This window comes from Polypterus senegalus, chromosome 10 (assembly GCF_016835505.1).
Source record: "Polypterus senegalus isolate Bchr_013 chromosome 10, ASM1683550v1, whole genome shotgun sequence".
Lineage (NCBI taxonomy): Eukaryota > Metazoa > Chordata > Cladistia > Polypteriformes > Polypteridae > Polypterus > Polypterus senegalus.
Window position 1 is genome coordinate 21,258,745 of NC_053163.1, and position 26,646 is coordinate 21,285,390.

At 38.5% G+C, this 26,646-nt stretch overlaps 1 protein-coding gene across 6 annotated transcripts in view; it reads left to right on the plus strand.

Moving 5' to 3' along the window:
- Positions 1 to 26,646, plus strand: part of LOC120536904 — a 290,128-nt gene that overhangs the window by 184,267 nt on the left and 79,215 nt on the right. For all 6 annotated transcript variants that reach the window (XM_039765462.1, XM_039765463.1, XM_039765465.1 and 3 more), the window contains 4 exons: positions 16,291 to 16,380; positions 19,868 to 19,957; positions 23,003 to 23,077; positions 25,427 to 25,516. In XM_039765462.1, coding sequence (XP_039621396.1) covers positions 16,291 to 16,380; positions 19,868 to 19,957; positions 23,003 to 23,077; positions 25,427 to 25,516 — 345 coding nt within the window. The remainder of the gene's footprint in view (positions 1 to 16,290; positions 16,381 to 19,867; positions 19,958 to 23,002; positions 23,078 to 25,426; positions 25,517 to 26,646) is intronic.

A 26,646-nucleotide genomic window follows, 5' to 3' on the forward strand; every position in this document is an offset into this window, starting at 1 on the left:
GCTACACGACGGCTGTGGTATAGAAATTACATTTTCTATGTGAACGTTCAAATTTGTGCCTCTGGTAATGTGCCTTACCGGCAATTAAAGAAAATTAGTTTTGTGTCCTCTGCAGTGTTAAGAGAGAAAGGCTTTGGTTTGGGATGAAAGGAAAAAAGGTGTAAAGAAAGGAAAGTTGCCTTTTTCTTTTATATAGTATAGAGAGATGTGTTCGCTGACGTTATGATCGCCTTTTGGGGACAGTCGCGGTGGGTCTTGTGTAGACTGGTGAGACGTCCCCGCCATTAATCGGCTGTGATGGCACTGTCAGTCCTTCACTCCTGTGCGTATCTTCATAATCCGAGCTGAGGACCTCATAATCGTATACGTGCAAAAGAAAGTGTGAATCGCCTTAATATTATTTTGCCGTGGTGTATAAAAGGGGTCCCGTGTTTGCACTTGTCTGGGCTATAGCGCAGGGGGAGGAAGAAAAATTAAAAGTGCTCACTTTGACTTAAGGCAGAAGCGCAGTCAGCGTCTCAAAGGCCGGCACAGCTATGCAGCGCTGGCTGCTCGACTTTTGCTGGGCAGGAGACCCCAGTTTTTGTACACACGCTCATGATATCAAAAGTCTCAGCGCTCTTTGGAGGTCATTCATATATATATATATAGCAAAATACCTGCGCCGCAGCGGAGAAGTAGTGTGTTAAAGAAGTAATGAAAAAGAAAAGGAAACATTTTAATAATAACGTAACATGATTGACATTGTCATGAGTGTTGCTGTCATATATATGCCTGCCTAAATAAGTCACCCTCGCTTTGCTCTTACTTTTTTACCGTTCATTTAATCATGGCTAGTGGCGGGAAAAATTATAAAATGGAAGGAGGATGGCTTTACCAAAACAATTATTGATGGCGAATCGATTATTCATAAAGCTTGAATTGGTGATCTGTTTTTCTGTGTTAACCTCATGTTTTTTCATACTTCTCAAACCAAGGGGGTGCGAGGGTAAAATGAATCGGGAGCGCTGATCAATGTAATCGGTGTACCAGGAAATCATGCATTGACAGAAGTTCCCCTTTGCTTGTAATGCAAAGTGTGATTAAATGCATTATTTTTTAACGCGTTATGGAGCACATGCATCGAAGCTTCTCAGCTGTGCTTGTGCTAAGAAAAGGAAAGATTTAAAAAATAACGTAACACGATTGTCAATGTAACCTTTTGTAAGTAGTGCCTGGAGGATTCAGTGTGGAGAAACTGTAGAGACAGAGTGTGTATTAACTTGTGGATTTTTCTGTGAGTATTTGGTGGCAGCATCACAAAGTCGCTTCCGTAACACTGCGTTATAGTGATGGGTTGTTCTTGAACGATTCGTTCATTTTGAACGAATCTTTAATGTGACTTGGGAAGAACGAGTCGTCTCGTGGGAGTGATTTGTTCAATCGCGCATGCGCATTTGCACAACTTCCTATAGTTTCTGTATTGGAATTGATTCACCTGTTTCGAGTCTTCGGGCTTTTCGAGTCATTCGCTCATCACGTGACAGCCCCATAAGCTTAACCAACTCAGTCTGAGCCGGAAACAGAATTGATTAGTTCATCGCTCAAGTCTTCAGATTTGAGTCGTTCGATCATTACGTGACAGCCCCATAAGCTTAACCTATGCAGTATGAGCCGGAAAGAGAATTGAACGAATTGACTCGAAAAAAGATTTGTTCATTTTGCTGAACGAGACTCAAAGGTCCGAGTCGGTAAAATGATCCGAACTTCCCATCACTACTGCGTTAGCCGCGGAGCTCAGCTCAGAGCGAAATGAGGTGAATGGGAGAGGAGATGATGATGTGACTCCCCCACCCGCCTTAACTGTCAATCCCCCACAAACACAGTCTCTCGGAATTTGCATAAGCACAGCCCTACACCTGCAATTTTAACTTAGTCACAAAGTCTCGTTTATATCCTGAGTCCTCTCATTAAACTTGCATCCCGCATTACCCGTGGGCATGACAAACGCCAGCGGCAGCCTGTCTATGAACTTAATTTAAACTTTAGGTTTACATCGTGCTTTGTTTCCGAAATAGCAGCACTCATGAATATGGTTGTATATGTCACTCGTTCGCTTCATATTGTTTCGCTGCCTTCTCAATTATATAATGCATGTTTTCTTCAGCGCTTTTTGGAGCTCTTCCCGTTTTCTACGCACCGCGCTGACAGTCAGTTCACGTGATTACGGGAGGCGTGATGATGTCACACGAAACCCCGCCCCCCACGCTTTCAAGCTCAACTCCATTACAGTAAATGGAGAAAAATAGCTTCCAGTTATGACCATTACACGTAGAATTTCGAAATGAAACCTGCCCAACTTTTGTAAGTAAGCTGTAAGGAATGAGCCTGCCAAATTTCAGCCTTCTACCTACAAGGGAACTTGGAGAATTAGTGATGAGTCAGTCAGAGAGTGAGTCAGTCAGTCAGTGAGGGCTTTGCCTTTTATCAGTATAGATTTGCACCAAAAAACTTTTTTTCTAACTTTCGTTAGGTATGAACACACATGAAATACATAGAAGAGGAGGGGACATATACTGTACATTGCATTTAGAGAGATGCTGTGAAAGATAAGTGCAGAATCAAAGTCAGTGGTCTCAGTTTCCACAGAAGGGGCTCATTCCATGATTAGATGGGAGAAGGGGGGTCTGTCTCAAGAAAGAAAGGGTACCACCCTGAGATTATCTCTTATCATTGTATCATTCATCAGTCTGTGTTGTGTTCTGGTTTGGCAGAAGAATATGCTGAAGTCATGGACACAGTAATGAAATTGATAAAACTTTCTTAAGACATCATCATCACATTGGGGCAGCTTGCTGAAAGAATTCCTGAAAGAGGCAAATGGAAATAACTTACTGCTGCACAATGATGTGAGATGGATTAATAAATATGAGGAGCAAAAACACAAATCAATGTACACATTTTTTTTTCAAAACAAGAGGAAAATTAATATTACTGTACTTTTGGTAGACATCACATCACACCTCAATGACCTCAGTCTAAACCTGAAGAAAACAAATAACTCAGTATTTTATCTAATAATAGCTATCCAATCTTTCCAGAGGAAATTGGAATTTTACAACACAGAGTTTTAGAGAGGCTGTGCACACTTTCCAATAGTGTAAAAACAGGTCCAATTACAAAGGGAGATTATCTCTCATGTTGATTTCATACAGAAGATGGCTGAAATTTTTCAGGATTATTTTGAAGCTCCACTCTTGAACAACAGCTACTCGTTTATTTAAACAAAGATGCTGTGGAATATTCTAAAGAGATCAAGGAGACTTTCAACTCAGTGCATGCTGGGTTCTCCAGCTTACGCTGATTGATTTACAAGCCAATGTGGCATTAAGAGAGTATGTTAGAGGTAGCCATCCACCCCAATTCTGGATACAGACAATGCCACAGAGTGTTTTTCCAGGTCTTGCCAAAGTGGCAGAATACATCTTGACTTCATGTTTGGATCCATATATCATTGTGAATCTGCATCCTCAGCAATGATTATCATCAAAAATAAATCCTGTTTAACATTCACCAATAAGATTTAAAATACTTGCAGGACAAACTAACCCTTATTGTTTACATTGAATATTATAAATACACAGAAAACAAAACCAGGGAAGAATTCAGAGACTAAGCATGTCATGTCAGTGTTAAATTTTAAATAGTTTTTCAAAATTCACTTTTTGTTTTTGTGAAACCTTAACCTGTTACACCTCCAGTATTGTACCTTAGCTCTACCTATTGCCTTCTTGTGTTACTTAGAATATTAGAATTTTGCAAGTGAAAGGAGCAGCTACAGGCTGCTGCAAAGGTTGCCCAGTTATAATTTTATCAGGATAAGTCTTGTTTTATGACATGATGTCATCCTAAAAGAAATAAGTACTACAAGTAAGGCATCAGGACATTTCAACACTTTCTGTACAAGTTTATTTTTAATAGTTCTATTTGTCTGTTCAACTAATCCAGCTGATTCAGGATGGTAAGAACAATGAAGGTGTTGATGAACTCGATGTTTTACAAATGTCCTGAATTACCTTATTTAAAAAGTGAGGCCTTCTGTCACTTGCAATTGTACATGGTATTCCAAAGCAAAATAATAAATCCTTTAACAGATGCTTAGCAACTGCTGTTGAATCACCTCTTCTACAGGAAAAGGCCTCTTTCATTTAGAAAGCAAATCCATTATCACTAATGCATATTCAAAACGCTGTACTTTAGGTGTTTGCAAAAACAATTCATGTGTCGAGCGCACATCTGACTGCTATCCTGACCTGCATTTATTTCTCACTACCTTAGCACTGCATATTAATTAATTGAGCTAGATCCACCTGTTGTGTTGAGAAAGAACGATGGAATACTGAAGAACCTGAGATTGCAGCCTGTTTAGCATTCAATTATGCTAAAGCATTTCCTCTAATCATTTCTTTTAGCATGTGACTGACATTTTACTTCACCTAGTACAGACAGCTAATGTAGAGCTTCAAGCTTTATGCTTCCAAAGAGCCCCAAAATCATGGACTATCATGGACTACTACTAAAAGTATGGTGGGAGTCAGTATAAATGTTAGCAGTTTGATTTTAGCAAATATACAAGCCATAGTTAATACAAATAACTCATCTGCTTGAGCAAAACAGGTGTCTGTTTCTGTACATATGGAGTATCCTGACTGTATTTCCCTATCCTCAGAATGACTGGATTAACCATCCACAAGTAGCTCTAAGCCAGCACTTTGTTTAATCTTTTGTTGAATTTATTTAAAGCATGTAACATTCCATACAAACTTAACAAAACTAAATTCAATGCAACCCCAACCCATAAGAAAGAGAGGAAGGTCAACAGCCAAAGTAAAACTTTTGAGAGTAGTAAAGGAAGGAGTCTTTCTCGCCAATATAAATGCTTATTCTAAAATGTTATTGATCAGATCCTGCCAGGTTTTAAACACATTTTGAACAGATCCTCTAAGAGAGAATTAGATTGTTTCCAGTTTCAAATAGTATATAACATCAGCTACCCACTGACTTAAAAGAGGTGAGTTAGGATTCTTGCAGTTAAACAAGATAAGCCTATGTGCCAATAATGAAGTAAAGGCCATTATAATTTGTTTGTCCTTCTCCACTTTAAGTCCATCTGAGGGTCCACCAAACACAGCTGTTAATGGGTTAGGTATGATTTTGACACCAAGGCTGACTGATGGGCACTTACAATTTTTTGTCCAGAATGATGTTAATTTGGTACACATCCAAAATATGTGGCCTAGTGAAGCTCGAGCTCAATTGCAACGCTCACAGGTTGGATTTTGCCCTGGAAACAATTTTAAGTGAGATCGATGTGCTTGAAAAAAGATTTTAAGTTGAATAATTGAATGCTTTGTGCATATGGAGTTCAAGTGTATTCTGTGCGTCGCTGCCTTCCACTCCGTTTTTAACTTGTCGAGTAAGAGATCCTTTCCCCACTGTACTCTGGGATCTTTAAATTGAAGGGAGTTTAAAATGGTTTTACTGTATATATTATAAACATGCTGTCTGAGTCTTCAAGAGTAATCAATATTTCTTCTGAAATAGGCATGAGTGGGAGGTGAGGAAATTTGGGCAGATTTTATTTAGCAAAGTTTCTAATTTGGAGATAGTGGAAAAATTGTGTTGATGGGAGACTAAATTTAGACTGTAATTGTTCGTAGGATGCAAAGGCATTATTTATATATAAATCTCTAAGTGATTTGATCTTATATGTTTTCCAAACATTTAAAACCATGTATGTTCAAAAGGGTGGAAAAAGGTGATTATCATGTAGAGGTGCCACAGATAAAATATTCTCTAACTTGAAGTACTTCCTACATTGGTTCCATATTCTGAGTGAATGAAAGACAATCGAGTTGTTAGTATATTGACGATACCTTGTATTTACTGGGTACAAAGCAAGGAATATAAAGAAGTACTGCAGGATTTAATTTCTATTGCAGACCAAGCTAGTGTGTGTTCAGCCATTTGTGTCCATGTCCAGGTTTTTATAGCTTGTATGTTTGCCACCCTGTAATAAAACTGAAAATTAGGTAGAGCCATGCCACCTTTTGATTAACAACAACATTTATTTATATAGCTTACTTTCATACAAATGTTTAGCTGAAACTGCTTCACAAGATGAAAAAAGAAAAGATTATAAAAAATTAAAATATAAAAATAAGATTAGGCAATACTAAATAATAAAGAATAAAGTATAAGGTCTGATGGCCGGGAGGACAGAAAAAACAAAAAAAAAACTGCAGAAGGGTGGAAAAAAAATAAAATCTGCAGGGGTTCCAAGGCCACAAGACCACATAGTCCTCACTGGGCATTCTACCTAACATCAATGATCTCAATCAGTCCTCATGGTTTTCAGGCTTCACGTGGAAAAATTAGATGATGATAATCATGTGGACTTCTGGCCTTCAATCCATCAATGTAGGGACTGCACGGTGCTTTGATCAGGTGGTGTGACTGTCTTTACTTTCTCAACAGGTAAGATAGGAATATTACAAGGACTTGTGTATGGAATTATACAGTAATACCCTGGGTCCACAAATGGTATACAACCAACTTCATTTTTGTCTTGTGCCCACAAATGTGTAGAAATTTGGGCTTGGAGGGAGTGAAGTAAAGAGAGGGGCAAAAGAAAATCATTTAATGTCCTCTCAGTAATTTGCATTTTAGGTGTCACTGAAGCGCCAAATATTGTAAACCCATACATTTCTAAAATATTGGATTCCTAATCTAACATTTCTTGAACCAGACTAAAGTAATTCTGTGGGACTTCTAATTAGATGCCATCAGGCATACATTTTAGATTACACTCCATTTACAAAGCAGGTCTCTTCCTAGAAGATTGAGAGATGTTGTAAGGGTCCCCATTGGACATGAAAGTATAAAGTAACTTGAGCCGAGGTTGCACTGGCTTCAACCCCTATTATTATGAAATGTTTACAGTGACAGTGGAACATTTTTTAAATTTAGAGACTTAAATGATGGATTTTGTGGCACCTGTGACAACTAAAAATGGAACATGTTTTCCGTCTACTGTTAAAATTACTTGGCGGGGGGTGGATCACCTGAAAGACACTGACTAATATAATGCATCAAGTGAGGCTCTTCAGCAGAATTCAGATCCACAAATTCCTATGTTTGACCTATCAGGTTTTCCATAGTTGTGTATTGGGAACATTATTTCTAATTTATCCTATGCCTGGATTATTTTATATGTTCATATGACATTTGTCTCTTCAGTGAGCTCTCTTTCCACGTATAAAACATAAGTCCCATTGAATGCAAATATTACCTCAACCACTGCCTCAGCTATAGTCTAGCTCTTCAAATGCAACTTTGTCCCAAATAAAACAGACTTTGAGCAATTTGCATCTTTTCTGTCTGTTTGGTTTTTTTTTTTCTTATTACATTTATTAAAATCTGGCCCATAGTTTTTAACCACTTCTTCATCAGGCTTAACGGTGCACAGTATTAAACTGTAATTTGTTTTTGACTCATATTTAATGTCAGCATGTCAAGGCCAAATTAGGATCTCTATGGGCCTGCCACTACCCCCATTAAGGACATGTCCATACTCACTTTGAACATTACTTATGTCAATAATAAATCAGGTAAAGAGATTGAAGTAGAAAAAAAAACTTATATTGGGTCAACTTCACTTCTTTTTTTGTTCAATTGTACATTACAATGGATGTAACAAATGAATTTATCAGTGCAACATCACATCTACAGGAAATCATCTTTCTTCTGATATTGCAGTTAAAAAACTCAGTTAAATATTTTTAAAAGGATTATGCCAGTTTGTGGGGAATTTTGTGTTTGCATATTTGCACCAAATAAAAAAAAAAACTATGGAAGAATTACTTTGTTCAAGTTTGGTGTTGTTTGGTGCATTGTTGTCTCCCACATTGTTTTTCTGTGTTGGTGTTAATGGACATCACTGCACCACTAAAGCAGCTAGAAGCAGCAAAATTAGCAACGTTAGCCATATTCTGATTAAATAAAATTGGGAGTTGTCATCCCTGGACTTTCTCATATACTCAGATATGGGGATAGATATTTGAGGAGTACCCCCAGAACAATGATTATATTTTTATATTATGTACATTAAGGAACCATCAACAATGAATCAAATGAAATTAATAATACATTGAGCAATTATTATAAAAGTAAAGTTGAATAAACCGGACTCTGCAGCTGCATGAATAAAAAAAAAAATCGAATATGTGTTCAGGTAAAGTACCACTTCTGGTTTAATGGATTTGGCCCAAAAGTTATTACAGATGTACAATTCTGGTGTAACAACCACATTTCAAATTTCATCCATCTGTCTCGTAGAATTTTTGAGTTATCGTATTTACACACAGGCACTCACACACACAGACATAATTCCAAAAAACTGTATTTTCAGACTCAGGGTGGTCTAAAACATCAAGATTTATCAAAAATCTGAAGGATGAATTTTTTTATGATTACTATACTTTCTGTATAATTCATATATGAGAAAGTAATAAGGTTAGTTTCAATAGTCTCAGCTGTGATATTTACAGCTTGTTCAAATCTTCATTTTTTAAAAGTTGCAAATATCAGGTATAGTTTTAGGTAAAACAGCATCTTTTACATCTCTTTTTAATTATTCCCTTCATTTTACTATTGGGGTCTCGCTTAGAATAATTATGCATTTTATTTTTCTGTTTTCCACGATTTCACAAAAGTGATCTATTAGACATCTACTCTGATTGTGTCCTACCCACTCATATTTTTCTTTTAAATGTCTTTTATTTAAGTTTTATTGGATAGGTTTATAGCAGTGACAATCTAAGAGGGGTAGGGATTGGTGCTCAGTTGAAGATAAAATGCTGTAAATGCCTGTCAATTAAAATTTGGACGTTTCCTATTCCTTGACATTTTTTCCTCGTATATGTTAAGGCCAATTTGCAAGCAGGGCCCCAGTCACTAAACACCTGAGTCACCCAGATGGTAGATCTGACCGTGTGGTCTGTTTCCCTCCTATATACTAAAGTACACTGTTTCATTTTATAATATGTCCATAAATATATTAACACAATATTACTCAGTGCACAATTTGGGACCTTTTTGACTGCATGTCCAGTGAGAGTGCACTGATGATTCAATTTATGATACTGGCTTCACCTTGTTTCTGGATTATAATCTTTTTAAGTAGGAAGCAAATATTTATTAAATTTTTCCTTTTTTCATTATTATATGTGTTCCTTTTGCCTGAAGTCTTCACATTACACTACTGAACTAATGCAAAGTGTTGTGATTCACTCACCCAAAATGGCAAAGGAGGTGTGAGGCTGGCGTTGGCCTATCCTGTGCCTGTTGTGATACTTGAGAATTCCCAAGCAATAGAGGGGGACATTACTATCAAACCACAGGTAGAAATAAGGGCAGACACAGAATCTTTATAAAATAGAAATATTCATTTCACAAAGTGTTCAGATATCTGGACCACAAAAGCCCTAAGCTTTATGAAGCAAAGGTCCAGCAAAGCACAAAGTATAAGAATAGAAATAATTACAACCCTCGCCACCTCCCAAGTACATTCAAATGAACTGTAAGGGACTATAGGTAGCCTATGCCTTTATAGGTCTGAGGACAGTCTTTTGCAATGATATGCAGGTGGTCCCACCTCATGACCACCCGGAAAACACAGGGAACATGATACGAGTTTTTTTTAAACATAAACATAAATAAAATAATTAACAATGTAAATATAAGAAATAAAAAAATTAAATATAACAATGTCATTTAAACCCTAACCTGTGGAGGAACCCTGGATTCAAAAGTTCAAAAATAAGTCAAGTTCACAAAATATAAAGTCCACACTCTACCCAAGGGAGGATGATCATAAACCTTGAACATGTGAATGAAGAGGCAAACAAAGAATCTTTGTAATAGGAGATTTGTTTTACAAAAAGAGTTGTCAGCAAGGCAATTCATTGCAAACAAGTCCATAAATGCTAACCAGAAATCAGAATCCCAAAAACAAAAGCAAAATAAGTCAAAACAGCAAGTAAATACAAAAAATTAAAAATAGAAAAAAAGGGAAACACTCACCAACCACATAGTACAGTGATGGCGACCCTTTTAGAGACCGTGTCCAAACTGCAACCCAAAACCCTCTTATTTATCGCAAACTGCCAACACTTCAATTTAACATGAATACTGAAGTTTTAGTTTAGAAAAAACAACTCATACATTAACATCTTTTGTCTTAAAAGAAAAAACACAATAACAGAGCTTTCAATGATACAAACAACTTTTTATTGAAAGGTAAAAGTTTGCATTTGGTGTTCTTTTGAACAATTAATGTGATTTTTGCTGTTGTATGCATGCTGATAATTTGTCTAACCTTGGCTCATACTTTGTAAGTTTGAGAGCAACACATGCAGCACTCAGGTCATCTGTTAGTCTGTTTCTGGTGTCAGATTTGATATCATTCAAAGCTGAAAACAGCTGCTTACAAGCATAAGATGATCCAAACAAAGTAAGGAAAGCAATCCCAAGTGCTTTCATTGACTTAAAATTATTTGTCAGAGAATTCCACACTTTAAGGATTTCATTTTCAGAACTAACGGTGCTGTCCTTTGTAATCCCTTCTATCTTCTCAAGTATTTCATGCAGGTCTTCCCCATTAACCTCCATTCCTGTTCTCTCTCTCTCTTTTTTCCCTTTTCCATCCGCCTCGCGCTTCTATTATATGTTACAGGGACGTGGATCGGATGTGGCGATTAGCAGCTCCTGACATCAATTACAGATGCGGACGACTCCTCACCTGTGCACTTAAGAGAGGACCACCTGCATCATGAAGCTCCCGGGAACCACTCTGGCTGCACTACCAGGCCTCCCTCTAAGCCACGAGTGTGGTGATTACCTATTAAAACTGGCCTTTTCAATTTTGAGCTGTGGACCTGCTATACCACATTCCCTCCAACCTAGCTCCTCTCCAACCCCACCACAGGAATCACCTTCACCACAGACTCAACAGGCTGCCATCCGCGCCACACCCTCACGCCGCATGTGAGCCACACGCCTTACCCCAGGCCTTACTCTAGACAGGAGAGGGAGGAAGTGCTCCCATTGGGCTGCTGGGCAGAGGTGCGGGTGATGTGAGAAATGTCCTCAGGCGTGCGTGGAGAGGGGGAGGGGAGCAGCCCGGCCCCACATCCCTCTGGCTTTCTAATAACAAACTCTGTGCTGGGGCGACAGCACGTGTGCCCATAGAGAGGGCTCTGAGTGCCCACTCTGGCACATGTGCCATAGATTCGCCACCATTGACCTAGTACATACAACATATAGTAGAATGATTATAATTCCCATGAGCCTTAATAGAGCTAAGAGCATTCACTCAATGGAGATTGACAGGTGGTCCTACCTTTGGGAACCACCCAGAAAATACAACAGACATGGCTGAACAAATTTTAGCACCTACAAACCAAACAATAAACAAAACTGATAAAAATTACATAATTAAGCAATAAACATAAATATTAAAATAATTTATAACTAGCCAATGCCCGCTGTAGCATACGGCGGTGTAAGAACAGGAACGGAAAACGGTGAGAAAGGAATTCAGAGATCAAGAAGAAAGAAATACTTCTTGAAAGACGCAGTTGTGTTTTGCTGGAGACGACAGATAATGACTCGAAAGATGTAATCTCGGAAAGAGCTTGAATTTCAGCTTCACCACCATAAACTCCAGATGTTGCCATGTATTGATAATACTCCTGACTTGTGTGGACCACCCTATATATATATATACTAATAAAAGGCAAAGCCCTCACTCACTCACTCACTCACTCACTCACTCACTGACTCAACACTAATTCTCCAACTTCCCGTGTAGGTAGAAGGTTGAAATTTTCAAGGCTCATTCCTTACAGCTTACTTACAAAAGTTAAGCAGGTTTCATTTCGAAATTCTACACGTAACGGTCATAACGGTCAATAACGGTAGACAACGTCCGCCATGTTGAACTTTCTTATTTATGGCCCCATCTTCACGAAATTTGGTAGGCGGCTTCCCTGCGCTAACCGAAACCGATGTACGTACTTATTTCGATGGTATGACGCCACTGTCGGCCGCCACATTGAACTTTCCAACATCACCAATTTTCCAACTTCCCGTGTAGGTAGAAGGCTGACCCCATCTTCACGAAATTTGGTAGGTGGCTTCCCTGCGCTAACCAAAACTGATGTACATACTTATTTCAGTGGTATGACGCCACTGTCAGCCGCCATATTGAATTTTCCAAACGTCACTAATTCTTTACGTCACTAATTCTCCAACTTCCCGTGTAGGTAGAAGGCTGAAATTTGGCAGGCTCATTCCTTACAGCTTACTTACAAAAGTTAAGCAGGTTTCATTTCAAAATTCTACGTGTAACGGTCATAACGGTCAACAACGTCCGCCATGTTGAACTTTCTTATTTATGGCCCCATCTTCACGAAATTTCGTAGGCGGCTTCCCTGCGCTGACCGAAACCAATGTACGTTCTTATTTCGGTGGTATGATGCCACTGTCAGCCGCCATATTGAACTTTCCAACGTCACTAATTCTCCAAATTCCCGTGTAGGTAGAAGGCTGAAATTTGGCAGGCTCATTCCTTACAGCTTACTTACAAAAGTTAAGCAGGTTTCATTTCGAAATTCTACGCGTAACGGTCATAACGGTCGACAACGTCCGCCATGTTGAACTTTCTTATTTATGGCCCCATCTTCACGAAATTTGGTAGCGGCTTCCCTCGCTAACCGAATACCGATATACATACTTATTTCGGTGGTATGACGCCACTGTCCCTTCACCTATGGTTCTGCATGTGAGTTGATGGCTGCCGCTGAATTGTTCGGTTGTCGCTTTCAAGTGTACCGAAATGGCCAAATATTTTACACCTTTCGACAACCGCCAATGCCTCTTAAACATCTTAGATTCACAAGTGACGATTTCAGTAGTGGACACTTTGATGTTTATGAATGTTTAAACTCTCAAACTCAGATGTGAAGTTATCGATGAAACTAGTTGTATGCTTACAACGCTTGACAGATGCCGAATGTCTCTTCAACACAAGTCCTGCAAATACTGTCGTAATTGAAACAAACCATGAAGCTCAAACCGATTAAGACAGCAGCAATCCAAGCTGTGAGATTTGAGACAAGATTACTTTTCACATGGCCAACTGTACGTTGCATGCTCAAAAGTAAGCTCAGCGCACAGCTTGGTCATATTACAACCGGAGGGCCGAACTGACAACATGGAATACAAAGAGATCCTTAACAAATAATTATTGGTATATTTTCCCTCAGTTTAAAAAGGTTTAATTTTCTTCTTAATAAAAATTTTAAGGCAGTACTTCGCCACTGCAAAGCGGGGGTATTTTGCTAGTATATATATATATATATATATATATAGCAAAATACCCGCGCTTCGCAGTGGAGAAATAGTGTGTTAAAGAAGTTATGAAAAAAAAAGGGAACATTTTTAAAAAAAAGTAACATGATTGTCAATGTAATTGTTTTGTGACTGTTGTGAGTGTTGCTGTCATCAAGGATTTGATTATCATTATTTCTTTCAATCAAGTTCGTATTTGTAGGATGTGTTGTGTTCAAGTTACATTCCGTGTTTGTCAATTGTTGTAAAGATAAGAGGTTTCATTCATTGATTCCTTTCTTACTGCATCAATAAACAGCTCGTCTTCCTCTTTATTTGAGACATCACACACTGCATGCACAGGTTTTTTTTACACTGTCTTCCTTTAGCTGGACATTGACTTTTTCCACCGTGTGCTTTGTTTCCGCAGTAGCTGCACTTATGAATATGATTTATGCGTCACTCGCTTCATATTCTTTTGCTGCCTTCTCAATTGTGTAATGTGTTTTTTGTTCAGCGCTCTTTGGATGTTACGATGTTAGCTCAGACCCGGCAATGTGTCTTCTCATTATACTTGTACCTCGCAAATATCGTATTCGTACTAGGCATGACAAACGCCAGTGACAGCGTGTCTATGAACTTAATTTAAACTTAAGGTTTACACCGTGTTTTGTTTCCGCAGTAGCTGCACTTATGAATATGCTTGTATGCATCACTCTCTTCATATTCTTTTGCTGCCTTCTCAATTGTGTAATGTGTTTTTTGTTCAGCGCTCTTTGGAGCTGTTGCTTTTTGTCTGCGTACTGCGTTCACAGTCAGTTCACGTGAGCCGCTCGGTGTACATGCATTGAAGGTTCCCAGCTGTGCTTGTGCCATCTCGTGCGATGTCCACGGCTTTATTTAATGTTAGCTAAGACCCGGCACTTAAAAGTTTCTCTTGCAATTTTGCTGAGTTTGTGCCAAACACCACCCTGACCATCTCATCTTTGTCTGCATAAGCACAGTCCTTTAACCACGAATATTTAGCGGTAGAGTGTTTCTATTAGATTGCCATTGACAGACGGCCTTATATGGGCAGGCACTCAATTACGTGGGAGGCGTGATGATGAGAGACGCAACTCCGCCTCACACGGCGACTGAGCTGCAGGCTATGGCCGGTATATATGTAAATAAGTAGGTTACAGTTATGACCGTTACGCGTAGAATTTCAAAATGAAACCTTTTCATAAACATCAAAGTGTCCACTACTGAAATCGTCACTTGTGAATCTAAGATGTTTAAGAGGCATTGGCGGTTGTCGAAAGGTGTAAAATATTTGGCCATTTCGGTACACTTGAAAGTGACAACCGAACAATTCAGCGGCAGCCATCAACTCACATGCAGATCCATAGGTGAAGGGACAGTGGCGTCATACCACCGAAATAAGTATGTATATCGGTATTCGGTTAGCGCAGGGAAGCCGCCTACCAAATTTCGTGAAGATGGGGCCATAAATAAGAAAGTTCAACATGGCGGACGTTGTCGACCGTTATGACCGTTACGCATAGAATTTCGAAATGAAACCTGCTTAACTTTTGTAAGTAAGCTGTAAGGAATGAGCCTGCCAATTTTCAGCCTTCTACCTACACGGGAAGTTGGAGAATTAGTGATGAGTGAGTCAGTCAGTCAGTGAGTCAGTGAGGGCTTTGCCTTTTATTAGTATAGATTATTCTTTGTAACAATCTGATGTGCACTGCCGACGGTTCCTTAAAATGCAGGATTTTAGGGAACATGAACACTTACAGCCTTTCAGAGAAAGGTAACTTCATTCTTGGTGGTTTATTCCCTTTACACTTTTTTAAATCAGTTCTGGATTTGCTTTCGTTTGAAGTGATGCCCAAACCGTCCACATGAAATGAGTGAGTAGACCCACATGTATGTGCATGCGTTGTGGATTATTGTAAAATATATATATATAATTTTTAATTGAGAGTCTGCAAACACCTATGTTGCTTTTCTTACTGAATTGATGGATATGTTCCTATGTATTTAATTTACACCTTACAACACAAAATGTTAAGTTCTATTATTGCAAATGAGTGTATTTAAACGTTTCATGCTAAATCAGTTATGATAACAAAATCTAACATTTTCTAGGAGTGATGCTGGCACCTTTCCATTTCTTAAATTTAATTTAATTATCTTTCTCCGCAGTGTGCCATTAAAGACCTGATCAGACTGATTTTTTAATTTTGCATATTGCACTGCATTTTTTATTTGGCATGTGCATACCGGTCTCATTCACTTATGATATCTAAACGTGTGTTTTATTTTAGGTTCAGTCCACATGAATTTTGTTGGATGCAGACTATGATTTTTGCAAAAATACACACATGGCTGAAGTGAAAAGCGGTGTGGGGGTGTATGGGATGCCGCAGGCTCTGTGGGGAAGGGTTTGGAAGAGGACGAATAGGAATCGAGAAATGCTGTGTTCTGCATGTGGGTGGGACCGGTTTTGAAGAGGAAGCAGGACAAACCAGAAGAGAAATATTTATATATATAAGAGATAACCAAAGGACCAAAAATAATTAAAAAGGACATAAAAAAGGAATTTAAACCTAAACCAGAGAGGTGACCCTGGCTTAAACATAACACTTTTGAAGAAGGCTTGTTTTTTCTTAATAATACAAATTCTTTACATTTATATAGTGCTTTTCTCAATACTCAAAGCACTCTCCAAAGGGAGGACTAGGACACAAACCCATGATCTCTTTACTGCGAGGCAGCAGTGCTACCACTGCACCAACTGCATGTTTTTATAAACTGAAGAATAACAACTGTTCTCTTTTTTAAAGTCTGACAAAATGTATTTCCATACAGGAAAAAGTGTTATTGAGGAAAATGAGAGATGGAGTCACTAGGATGAAGAAGGAATTCAACAAGCTGAATGACTTTCTAATTTCAAAAAGGGTAACTGTTCTATATTACTAAATACATCTTAACCAAAAAAAAGAATCTTTGTAGAAAAAAATAGAAATTATTTTTTTGCTTACATGACTCATCTGACAATTATCTATTTTATGCTCATTCTTAAGTATTACATACTAAGATAGATAGATAGATAGATAGATAGATAGATAGATAGATAGATAGATACTTTATTAATCCCAAGGGGAAATTCACAAACTCCAGCAGCAGCATACCGATAAAAAAACAATATTAAGTTAAAGAGTGATAACAATGCACGTAAAACAGACAATAACTTTGTATAATTTTAAAGTTTACCCCCCCCCCGGGTGGTATTGAAGAGTCGCATAGTGTGGGGGAGGAACGATCTCCTCAGTCTGTCAGTGGAGCAGGACGGTGACAGCAGTCTGTCGCTGAAGCTGCTCCTTTGTCTGGAGATGATCCTGTTCAGTGGATGCAGTGGATTCTCCATGATTGACAGGAGCCTGCTCATCGCCCATCGCTCTACCACGGATGTCAAACTGTCCTGCTCTGTGCCTACAATAGAGCCTGCCTTCCTCACCAGTTTGTCCAGGCATGAGGCGTCCTTCTTCTTTATGTTGCTTCCCCAGCACACTACCGCGTAGAAGAGGGCGCTCGCCACAACCGTCTGATAGAACATCTGCAGCAACTTATTGCAGATATTGAAGGACGCCACTCTTCTAAGGAAGTATAGTCGGTACTGTCCTCTCTTGCATATAGCATCAGTATTGGCAGTCCAGTCCAATTTATCATCCAGCTGCACTCCCAGGTATTTATAGGTTTGCACCCTCTGCACACAGTCACCTCAGTCACACAGATCATAGTGATGATCACGGGGTCCAGGAGGGGCCTGGGCCTCCTAAAATCCACCACCAGCTCCTTGGTTTTTCTTGTGTTCAGGTGTAAGTGGTTTGTGTCACACCATTTAACAAAGTCCTTGATTAGGTTCCTATACTCCTCCTCCTGCCCATTCCTGATGCAGCCCACGATAGTAGTGTTGTCAGCAACCTTTTGCACGTGGTAGGACTACGAGTTCTATTGAAAGTCTGATGTATATAGGCTGAACAGGACCGGAGAAAGTACAGTCGAGGCGGTCCTGTGTTGCTGACTACAATGTCAGACCTGCAGTTCCCGAGACGCAGCTTTCCATCTCTGTCAGCTTGTCCCTAAAGAGCCGAGGTTGGATGCTGTTGAAGGCGCTAGAGAAGTCCAAAAACATAATTCTTACAGCACCACTGCCTCTGTCCAGGTGAGAGAGGGATCGGTGTAGCATATAGATGATGGCATCCTCCGCTCCCACCTTCTCCTTGGATGAGAACTGCAGAGGGCGTGGCAGACCTGTGGCCTCAGGTGGTGAAGCAGCAGCCGCTCCATGGTCTTCATCACATGTGACGTCAGAGCAACAGGCCGGAAGTCATTCAGCTCACTAGGACGTGATACCTTTGGGACTGGGGTGATGCAAGATGTTTTCCAAAGCCTTGGGACTCTCCCCTGTTCCAGGCTCAGGTTGAAGATGCGCTGTAGAGGACTCCCCAGCTCCAACACACAGGCCTTCAGCAGTCGTGGCGATACTCCATCTGGACCCACTGCTTTGCTGGCACGAAGTCTCCTCAGCTCTCTGCTTACCTGGGCTGCTGTAATTGTGGGTGGGGATGTCTCTCCTATGCTGGTATCAGCAGAAGGATGGGTGGAGGTGCAGTACTCCAAGTTGAGAGTGGGTTAGGGTGGTCAAACCTTTTAAAGAACTTGTTCATTTGGTTTGCTCTGTCCACGTCTCTCTCAATGGTGGCACCCCGCTTCGAGCTGCAGCCAGTGATGATCTTCATCCCATCCCACACTTCCTTTATGCTGTTATTCTGCAACTTCTGCTCCAGCTTTCTCCTGTACTGCTCTTTGCCACCCTGAGCTGGACTCGGAGTTCCTTCTGCACGGCTTGAGCTCATGCTGATCACCGCCTTTAAAAGCCCTTTTCTTCTGGTTCAAAAGGCCCTTGATGTCACTTGTAATCCATGGCTTGTTGTTAGCATAGCAGCGTACTGTTCTTACTGGAACTACAATGTCCATACAGAAGTTGATGTAATCAGTAGTGCAGTCAACATCCTCAATGTTCTCACTATGTGACCCCTGCAGGATATCCCAGTCCGTAGTTCCAAAGCAGTCTCTCAGAGCCTGCTCTGCCTCAGGAGACCACTTCCTGAATGAGTGTGTGGTTGTAGGTAGCTCCCTCACTCTTGGTTTGTAGTGAGGCTGAAGCAGAACCAGGTTATGATCTGCTTTCCCAAGCGCAGGCAGTGGGGTGGCGCTGTATGCGTCTTTAACGTTTGCATACAGTAGATCAATAGTCCTATTTCCCCGGGTGTTACCGTCCACATACTGGGAGAAGACAGGTAATGTTTTGTCCAGCGTCACATGGTTAAAATCTCCAGAGATTAGCACAAGTGCCTCGGGGTGCTGCATTTGTAACTTAGCAACAGCTATCTCCAAGTCTGCCCGAGGAGGGATGTAAACAATAACAACAATGACGTGTCCAAACTCTCTGGGCAAGTAATAGAGACACAGACTTACAGCCAACAGTTTGATGTCCCTGCAGCAAGTGGAGATTTTGACATTTACATGTCCAGAGTTGCACCACCTTGTATTGACATAGAGAGCGAGTCCTCCTCCTTTCTTCTTTCCGCAGGTACTTGCGTCTCTGTCCGCTCTAACTGTGCTAAACCCGGGTAGCTCCACGTTAGCATCTGGGATGGTAGTTGTTAGCCACGTTTCACAAAACACAACAAGCTGCATTCTCTGTAGGTCTGACATTTTCACCAGCGCAGCCAATTCGTCGATCTTATTTGGTAGTGAGTTCACATTTCCCAGGATCACAGATGGCACCGAAGGTTTGAAATACCACTTTCTTGCAAGCTGCTTCGCTAAGTTCAGGTCCTTTTTTAGCTTTTGTAGTGTTCTTTATGTAAAGTATATTTAAATAGATGTTTATGTGCTTATATATGTATTTTTATTTATTTATTCCAAAATAATTCTAAAAGTGACTGCATTAAACCAGGTGAACATTTCCTTCCATTCATCCTGTATCAAACATTTGCATGCTTAGCTGTCCTCAACTGCTTATGTATGAGAGTATTGTATGAATTTTTCCAAATTATAAACTTCTTGTGTACTAATCCACTTATTCACTGTTTAATAATACTCCATATTTATATAAACACAATAATAACTCAGAAAGCAGTTTTGGTAAGATCAGTTTAATGTTTTTGGCATATGCATTTGTAACAATTAAAATGCAAGATTAATTATTTTCCTGTTTTTAAAAACATAAGAAGTATTGATGTGTTCTGATGTCTCCAGCTTGCACAACAGAACTGAAGTAAAGGTACAGAAAATAGAAAGGCAGTTTTTGCCTTTTGTAGTTCAGAATCACATTTTTGGTGTTTTTTACAATCTGACAATATCTTTTTTTATACAGAAAATGTGGTTGCTGAGCGATCTAAGCGATGAATTGACAGAGTTAAAGGAAGAGTTGGACAAGCTGAAAAAGATTCCAATTTCAGAAAGAGTAAGTGTTAACCAAACACAAATCTGTATAGCCAAAAAAAGGTAAGAGATGCTGTATAGTTTCCCTACTAACAATTAGAAAGTGGAATTTTATCATTCTCTTTTATTATGTTTCTATTTCCTACATCTTTTCTAGGTAAATTGCCTAATCTATTTTACCAGATGATAAGCTACCACCATAGATTAGGGATGTCTCGATGCATGTTTAGGCTACCACCATAGATTAGGGATGTCTCGATGCATGCTCAATAATCCAGGTAAGGAAATTCTAGAAAGTTGATTCTGTTCATCTGGACATAGTTTTTTTTTCCGATACATTTCATCACTCATCCAAGTGACTTCCTCAGTCTCAGTTGACTGCAGGTTTCTCCAACCTTATAAACAGTACCTTGGCCTAATGATTGAACTAGCACCATTAGCTAACAATGGGCCGTGTGATCAATGATATTGAAATTGTCCATTAATTATTGGCCATGAGTACCATTCACAGAGAGTTGGGGAATGGCTGCAATCACCGCATTGTAAGATGGTGAAAGATATACCTTAGGCCCCCTCCTCGGTTCAGAGATGGTTGTTCCTTTTTCACATAAATGGCCTCCTTGATTCCTCGCTCAAACCAGCGTTCCTCCCTGTCCAGGATGTGCACATCTTCATCACTGAAAGAGTGACCACTGCCATGTAGATATAAATAGACTGTAGAGTCCTGGCCTGATGAGGTAGCTCTTCTATGTTGTGCCATCCACTTTGCCAGTGGTTGTTTGGTTTCCTCAATGTATGATTTACGGAAATCCTCTTGGCACTTAACTACGTAAACTATATTACTGTGTCTTTTAATAATAATTAAATAAATAAGCAAGCAAGCACAATACCAAAAGTAAAAGAAAGCCATGCACATAATAATAGTCTGCGTTTTTAATATTTTATTGATTTATTTCTTCATTAATGTATATATTCCCACAATCTTAAAAAGTAACCTTATTAAAACAGGTGAATATTTATATCCATGTTCAAACATTTACATGTGTAGCACCTCTCTACTGCTTACTTATGTGGATTCTGCATGGGTTATTGCAAGTGACAAACTTCTTGTATGCTAATATACCCACACACTTCTCAATATTTTATATTCCCTATGTATGTAAACACTAATAACCTAAAAGAAAAAATTTGTTAGTTTTCTGTTTTAAACAACAGAAGAAGTCTGTGTGTTTTGATGTCTCCAGCAAATTCTACGAAATGAATATTTAGTCATTTGAAAAACTAAGTAAAACGCAAGGAAACTGTTGACTTTTTCAAAATATTTGAACAAGCAAACATGCAAGCAATGTTCCCTCTAAGGAGTAGCATACAGTGAGCAAAAAACATTGTTTATGAGTGACATTTTGTTTAAGCCAAAAATTTATGAGCATCAATTTTCGCGTAGCGATTCTGGGATCGTGCAATAAGTACGAGCGACGCGGTCGGAATGAGCGATCGTGCGGGAACATTGCATGCAAGCAGTGCCTGCACATAAAGGTAAGGTACTTGACATGGTGTATTCATTCATAATCTAAATTAAAAAAAAATACAAATTTGGTGCATGTAAAAAGAAACTACACCCCTACATTTATCACAACTTCAAAATTGGGTGTTTCAGATGAGTTACCAATGATTAGAAACTCCTTAGGAAGTATGAAGGTGGACCCTTTGCTTTAAACCGCATATATCTGAGGTCTAGTATTCTCTTTGCTATTGATGTGTGTGGTGTCATCATGCCAAGATCAAAAGAGCTGTCTAATGCTCTCTTAAAGATAAATGTGGATTCCTATGAATCTGGAAAGGGGTTTTAAAAAAATCATCAAATTAATTGTAATCAATCATTCCACTGCAAGGAAAATGATCTACAAGTGCAGTAGATTTTAAATAACTGCTAATTTCTCCAGGACTGGCCAGTGTAGCAATTTCATCTGAACAGCTGACTGTCTGATACTAAAAGAAGTCTCCAATAACCCCAAAATGTCACTATGCGATCTGCAGGTAACTGTTGAAATAGTCTGTGTCAAAGAGCATGCATCTACAATCAAAGAGAGATTTGACATTTGACCTGCATGTGAGGTGTTCCAGGAAAAGGCCTTTGCTATCTTAAAAGAACCTTAGAGCAAGACTCTAGTTTGCCATCATACATCTAGGCAAATACCAGGCCTTCTGTTATAATGTGCTCAGGACAAATGAATCACAGCTAGAGCTGTTTGGCCACAGTGACAGTAGACATGTTTGGCACAAACTGAAGGCAGCATTTCAGGAAAAGAACCTCAAACCAACTGTGAAGTGTGGAGCTGGACATGTTGTGCCTTGTGGTCCTTTTGTGGTCTCAGAACCTGGGCAACTTGCATTCTTTGTGTTAACTATGATTTCTTCATCATACCAAAGTGTGCTTGAGAAGAGTGTGAGGCCATCTGTCTTTAAGGTGAAGCTGAACCAGAAATGGACCTTTTCATGTAATATTCTGAAGCACACTACAAAATCTACCAAGGAATTACGCTAAAGAAAAATTGTAGATTATGGGCTGGTCTGGTCAAAGCCACAAAATGTTGTGGGGAATTTGAAAGAGTGGTACATGAAAGAAAACAACAAACACCTTTCAGCTGAATGAATTTTGCATGGAAGGGTGGACATACATTTCACTGAGTCAATGCCATAGACTGTTGGGAAGTTATGCAAAACATCTACATGAATTAATTTCCAGTAAAGGGGGCAAAGGTAGACTTATCTTTCCCCAGTACACCATTCAATCTATTTAGATTTTTGTTACATAAATTATTGAAAAGGCAATTTTTCCATGTGTTTTTATTCAAGTATATCACATTAATCTGCAGGCAGAGTTTGAATGAAGATCTACTGTTTGCCAACTCAAATATTTTGAAAGAGTCAACAATTTCCATAGGGTGCACATACTTTTTCACATCACTGTAAATGTATACATTAAAAGAAAGATGGTTTGTATTTGCTTCTTATGGTGAAAAATGTTTGTAAAATTTTTCATCTGACCTTTTCTATTACCACACAGATCAGTGTGAGATTCAAACTTAATGCAATAATGGACAAACTGGACAATCTGAATGACTTTCTGATTTCAGAAAGGGTAAGTATTCTGTATTAATAAAGACACGTTGGAAAGAAGTGCTTTAGAAGCGTCCTCTTTACGTGACTAATCTGCTGACATTTATATACGTGTATTTCATGCTCATTTCTCACGCAACATTGGTCTTCATTTCCTTTTGTAGTGCTAATTATTTGTTTATATGTATGATTGTTTAATTCCATTATTATAAAAAATGATCTTCATTAAACTGGTGAACATTTACATCCATCCTTCGTGTATCAAAGCATTATACAGTTGGCAAACTTGTTTTGTTAATTTAAAGGGTTTTGCATGAGCTTATCTAAGTGTCAAACTTCCTAGATTTTAATTTATATTGTTTAATCTTATATATCTCCATAAATACATGAACACAATAATAACTCTGTATACAGTTTTGGACCTTTTTGATTGCTTACATAGTAAGAGTGCACTGCTGATTTGCCTACATTACAAAAACCAATGAAAAGTTATAGATTAGTAGGAAGGAAGGCTTGTGTTTTCTTTTTACATATAAACTAAAAAAAAATTTATCTTTTTTGAGTCTCAACATGTCTGTTCCCATCTAGGAAAAATTATTATTGAGCAATATGAGAAATGGCGCCTCTGGAATAATCAAGGAATTTTACATGCTGAATGACATTCTGATTGTATTTGTATCATTAAAGACGTCTTAACCACAAAAGAAAAGCTTTATATTAAATGAAATAACGGCCCAAACTTTTATATTTCTGTTACCCAGATAGTCACACGTCCTGGTAACTGATTAGTAACCTCATTGTTTTTTTACAGTATCCATTAATCCATTGGCTATTCATTTTCAAAATGCATCAGAGATAAACGGGATTATCAGATGACTCAAAAAGAAAATTTCACAATGTGCAGATGATATGGTACTTTATATATCACACTCACTAATATCTTTGCTGTTAGTCCTTAATGCATTAGCAAAATTTCAAAGGATATCTGGACTCAAAATTAATTTGATTAAAAGTGCGCTTTCTCCAGCGAACTCTCTAGCACACCATACTAGACTGGACATCTTTTTGTTTATTCTATCAAAACGTTTTTTAAGATATCTGGATATGAACATCATAACCAAAAACAAACATCTTTTTCAACACAATTTTGATTACAGCATGGAAAAAAATCAAACAAGATGTTAACAAATTTTAGTAGGGAGAATCAATACTAACAAGATGAACACCACTCCTAACCTTCGAATTCTATTTCAGAGCATCACTGTCTACGTCAACAAATCGTTCTTTAAGAAACCAGGCTCAATGATCACCTGTTTCATCTGGAATTTGAGATGTCCATGCATTTAAAACATAATTGTATAAATACCTAAGACAGAATGTGACATGGCACTGCCTAACTTTAAATTTTATTTATTTTATTACTGGGTGGCAAATATACACACAATAAAGACCAGGAAATTGGTGCATAATAATGAATTTATACCAGCCTGTTCAGCAATGAAAATCAAATCTTGCTGTTCTTCTTTCACCATTACACCAATAGTGCAGTCATCCACCAGTCATTCAGAATATGGAACCAATGCAGGATGCAGTTCAAAACACTGACGCTTTTATCTGTTGCTTCTCTACATGATAATCACCTTTTTCTACCCTCTCAGACCTCTACACAGCATTTAATCTTTGGAAAACTCTCAACATTAAGACACTTAGAGAACTGTTTATAGATAATCTTTTTGCAATTTATGAAAATTTACACCTTCCTTCGCCGATCTTATGGTACACTGGGGAATGGACTTTTCAGTTAACATCTCAGAAAGGAGTGGAATTCAACAGTACATAAAATACCCATTAGCTCTATATGCACCACACCCTCAATAATTCAACAAAAACTCTTTAATCAATTTCACTTACCTCCTTCAAAGTTGTCTAAAATGTGTCCAGGACAAGATCCAACTTACAAGCATTTCCATCTAGTGCCGGCATCACATGGCCACATGGTTTCGGAAGGCTCCAAATTAACATAATCTGTAATGCCCATCGGCCAGCTTTGCTGTCACAATCACTCCTAACCCTTTAACAGCTGTGTTTGATGGACTTCCAGAAAGGGTTAAAGTGAAGAAGGACAAATTAATTGTTATAGCTGGTATCACACTACTAGCTCTTATTTTGCTCACCTTGAAGAATCCCAACCCACCTATTTTTACTCAACAGTTAAATGACATTCTGAATTATTTGAAATTGTAAAACATCAAATTCTTGCTCAGGTGATCTTTCTGCTGTTTTCCATAGTTTCATTGTGAAGTTATTTTGTTTAGGTTTGTTGTACTACAAAATCACAATTTTGTTACGTGGCCTTATCTTTTCAACACAGGAGGAATTGTTACTGAGTGATATAAAGAATGCAGCCTGTGGAATTAAAAAAGAATTGGACAATCTGAGCAACAGTTTAATTTCAGAAGGAGTAAGTGTTAACCAAACAAAAATCTTTTCTCACCAAAAAATATTTAAATATTAAACACTTAGTAAGTTTTCTTCTTACAATTAGAAAGTGGAATTTTATGTTTATTTCTTTTTTAAATTGTTTCTCTGTTCTGAATCAACACTACATAGACTGTCACATCTACCACCATAGATTGGGGATGATTTCTAATGTTAAGGTTTATGAGTCCAGCCAGTATTTCATGTCTAGAAAGGACATTGCTTCATCACACTGGCGCATCATTGAATTCTATCTTTTTGAAATTACTCCCATTAAGAAAGTCCTGTTGATCATTTTATGACACCAGGTTTACCTCACTTTTGCTATGTGGTCTTTTCAGTAACCTACTGTAGATGGAATGATCTAGTAAATTTATTTTTTTGCTTAGAACATGAGGAGTTGTCCTGATATCTCCAGTCTACACTACAAAATTAATATGAAGGCACACATTAGGGTCATGATATTAGTGGGAAGGAAATGTTTTACCTTTTAAACTGCAGATCCCTTTTCTCACAAGTAAACTGGTTATTGAGTACGACAGGAGCCAGAGTCCCTGGAATAAAGAATGATTACAGAATCTCAATGACATTTTGGTTTCAAAAGACATAAGTGTGTAGCACAGTGTGTCATGTGGCCATGGCAAAACAGTGCGCTGCTGTTTCTTTTTAATTATTGAATTTAAGATTTGTAAGTACAGGTAATTGTGAGGAAAAAATCCTAGCAGCTGTGAAAGAAAAACCCAGAGGAAGACAAGAATAGTTCAATCAATTATATTTTTATTCAGTCACAGATGAGTATCTGGATTCTACGTTGCAAGGCTGAAGAGCAAAGTTACATTTTTCCATTGGCTTTTTATAATTTCTTCTTCCTCCCCCTTCCCCTTACTTAATCAAAAAGCATAATATCGTTTACTTAAGCATTTTATTTTATTACGCTAATGGGCCATCTGTTCTTATTTTTTTTACTTGTCAGATAGGCCCTAAAGAAGGAAAGGTCATCTTTGGTCTGTCAAATAGACGAGGCATTCCTAAAGAAACTGAAAATTGTCTTTGGTCAGCTTACTGCACCCTGTCTTATATGAATAACCTGCCGTTATAGCAAAATGGCTTTGT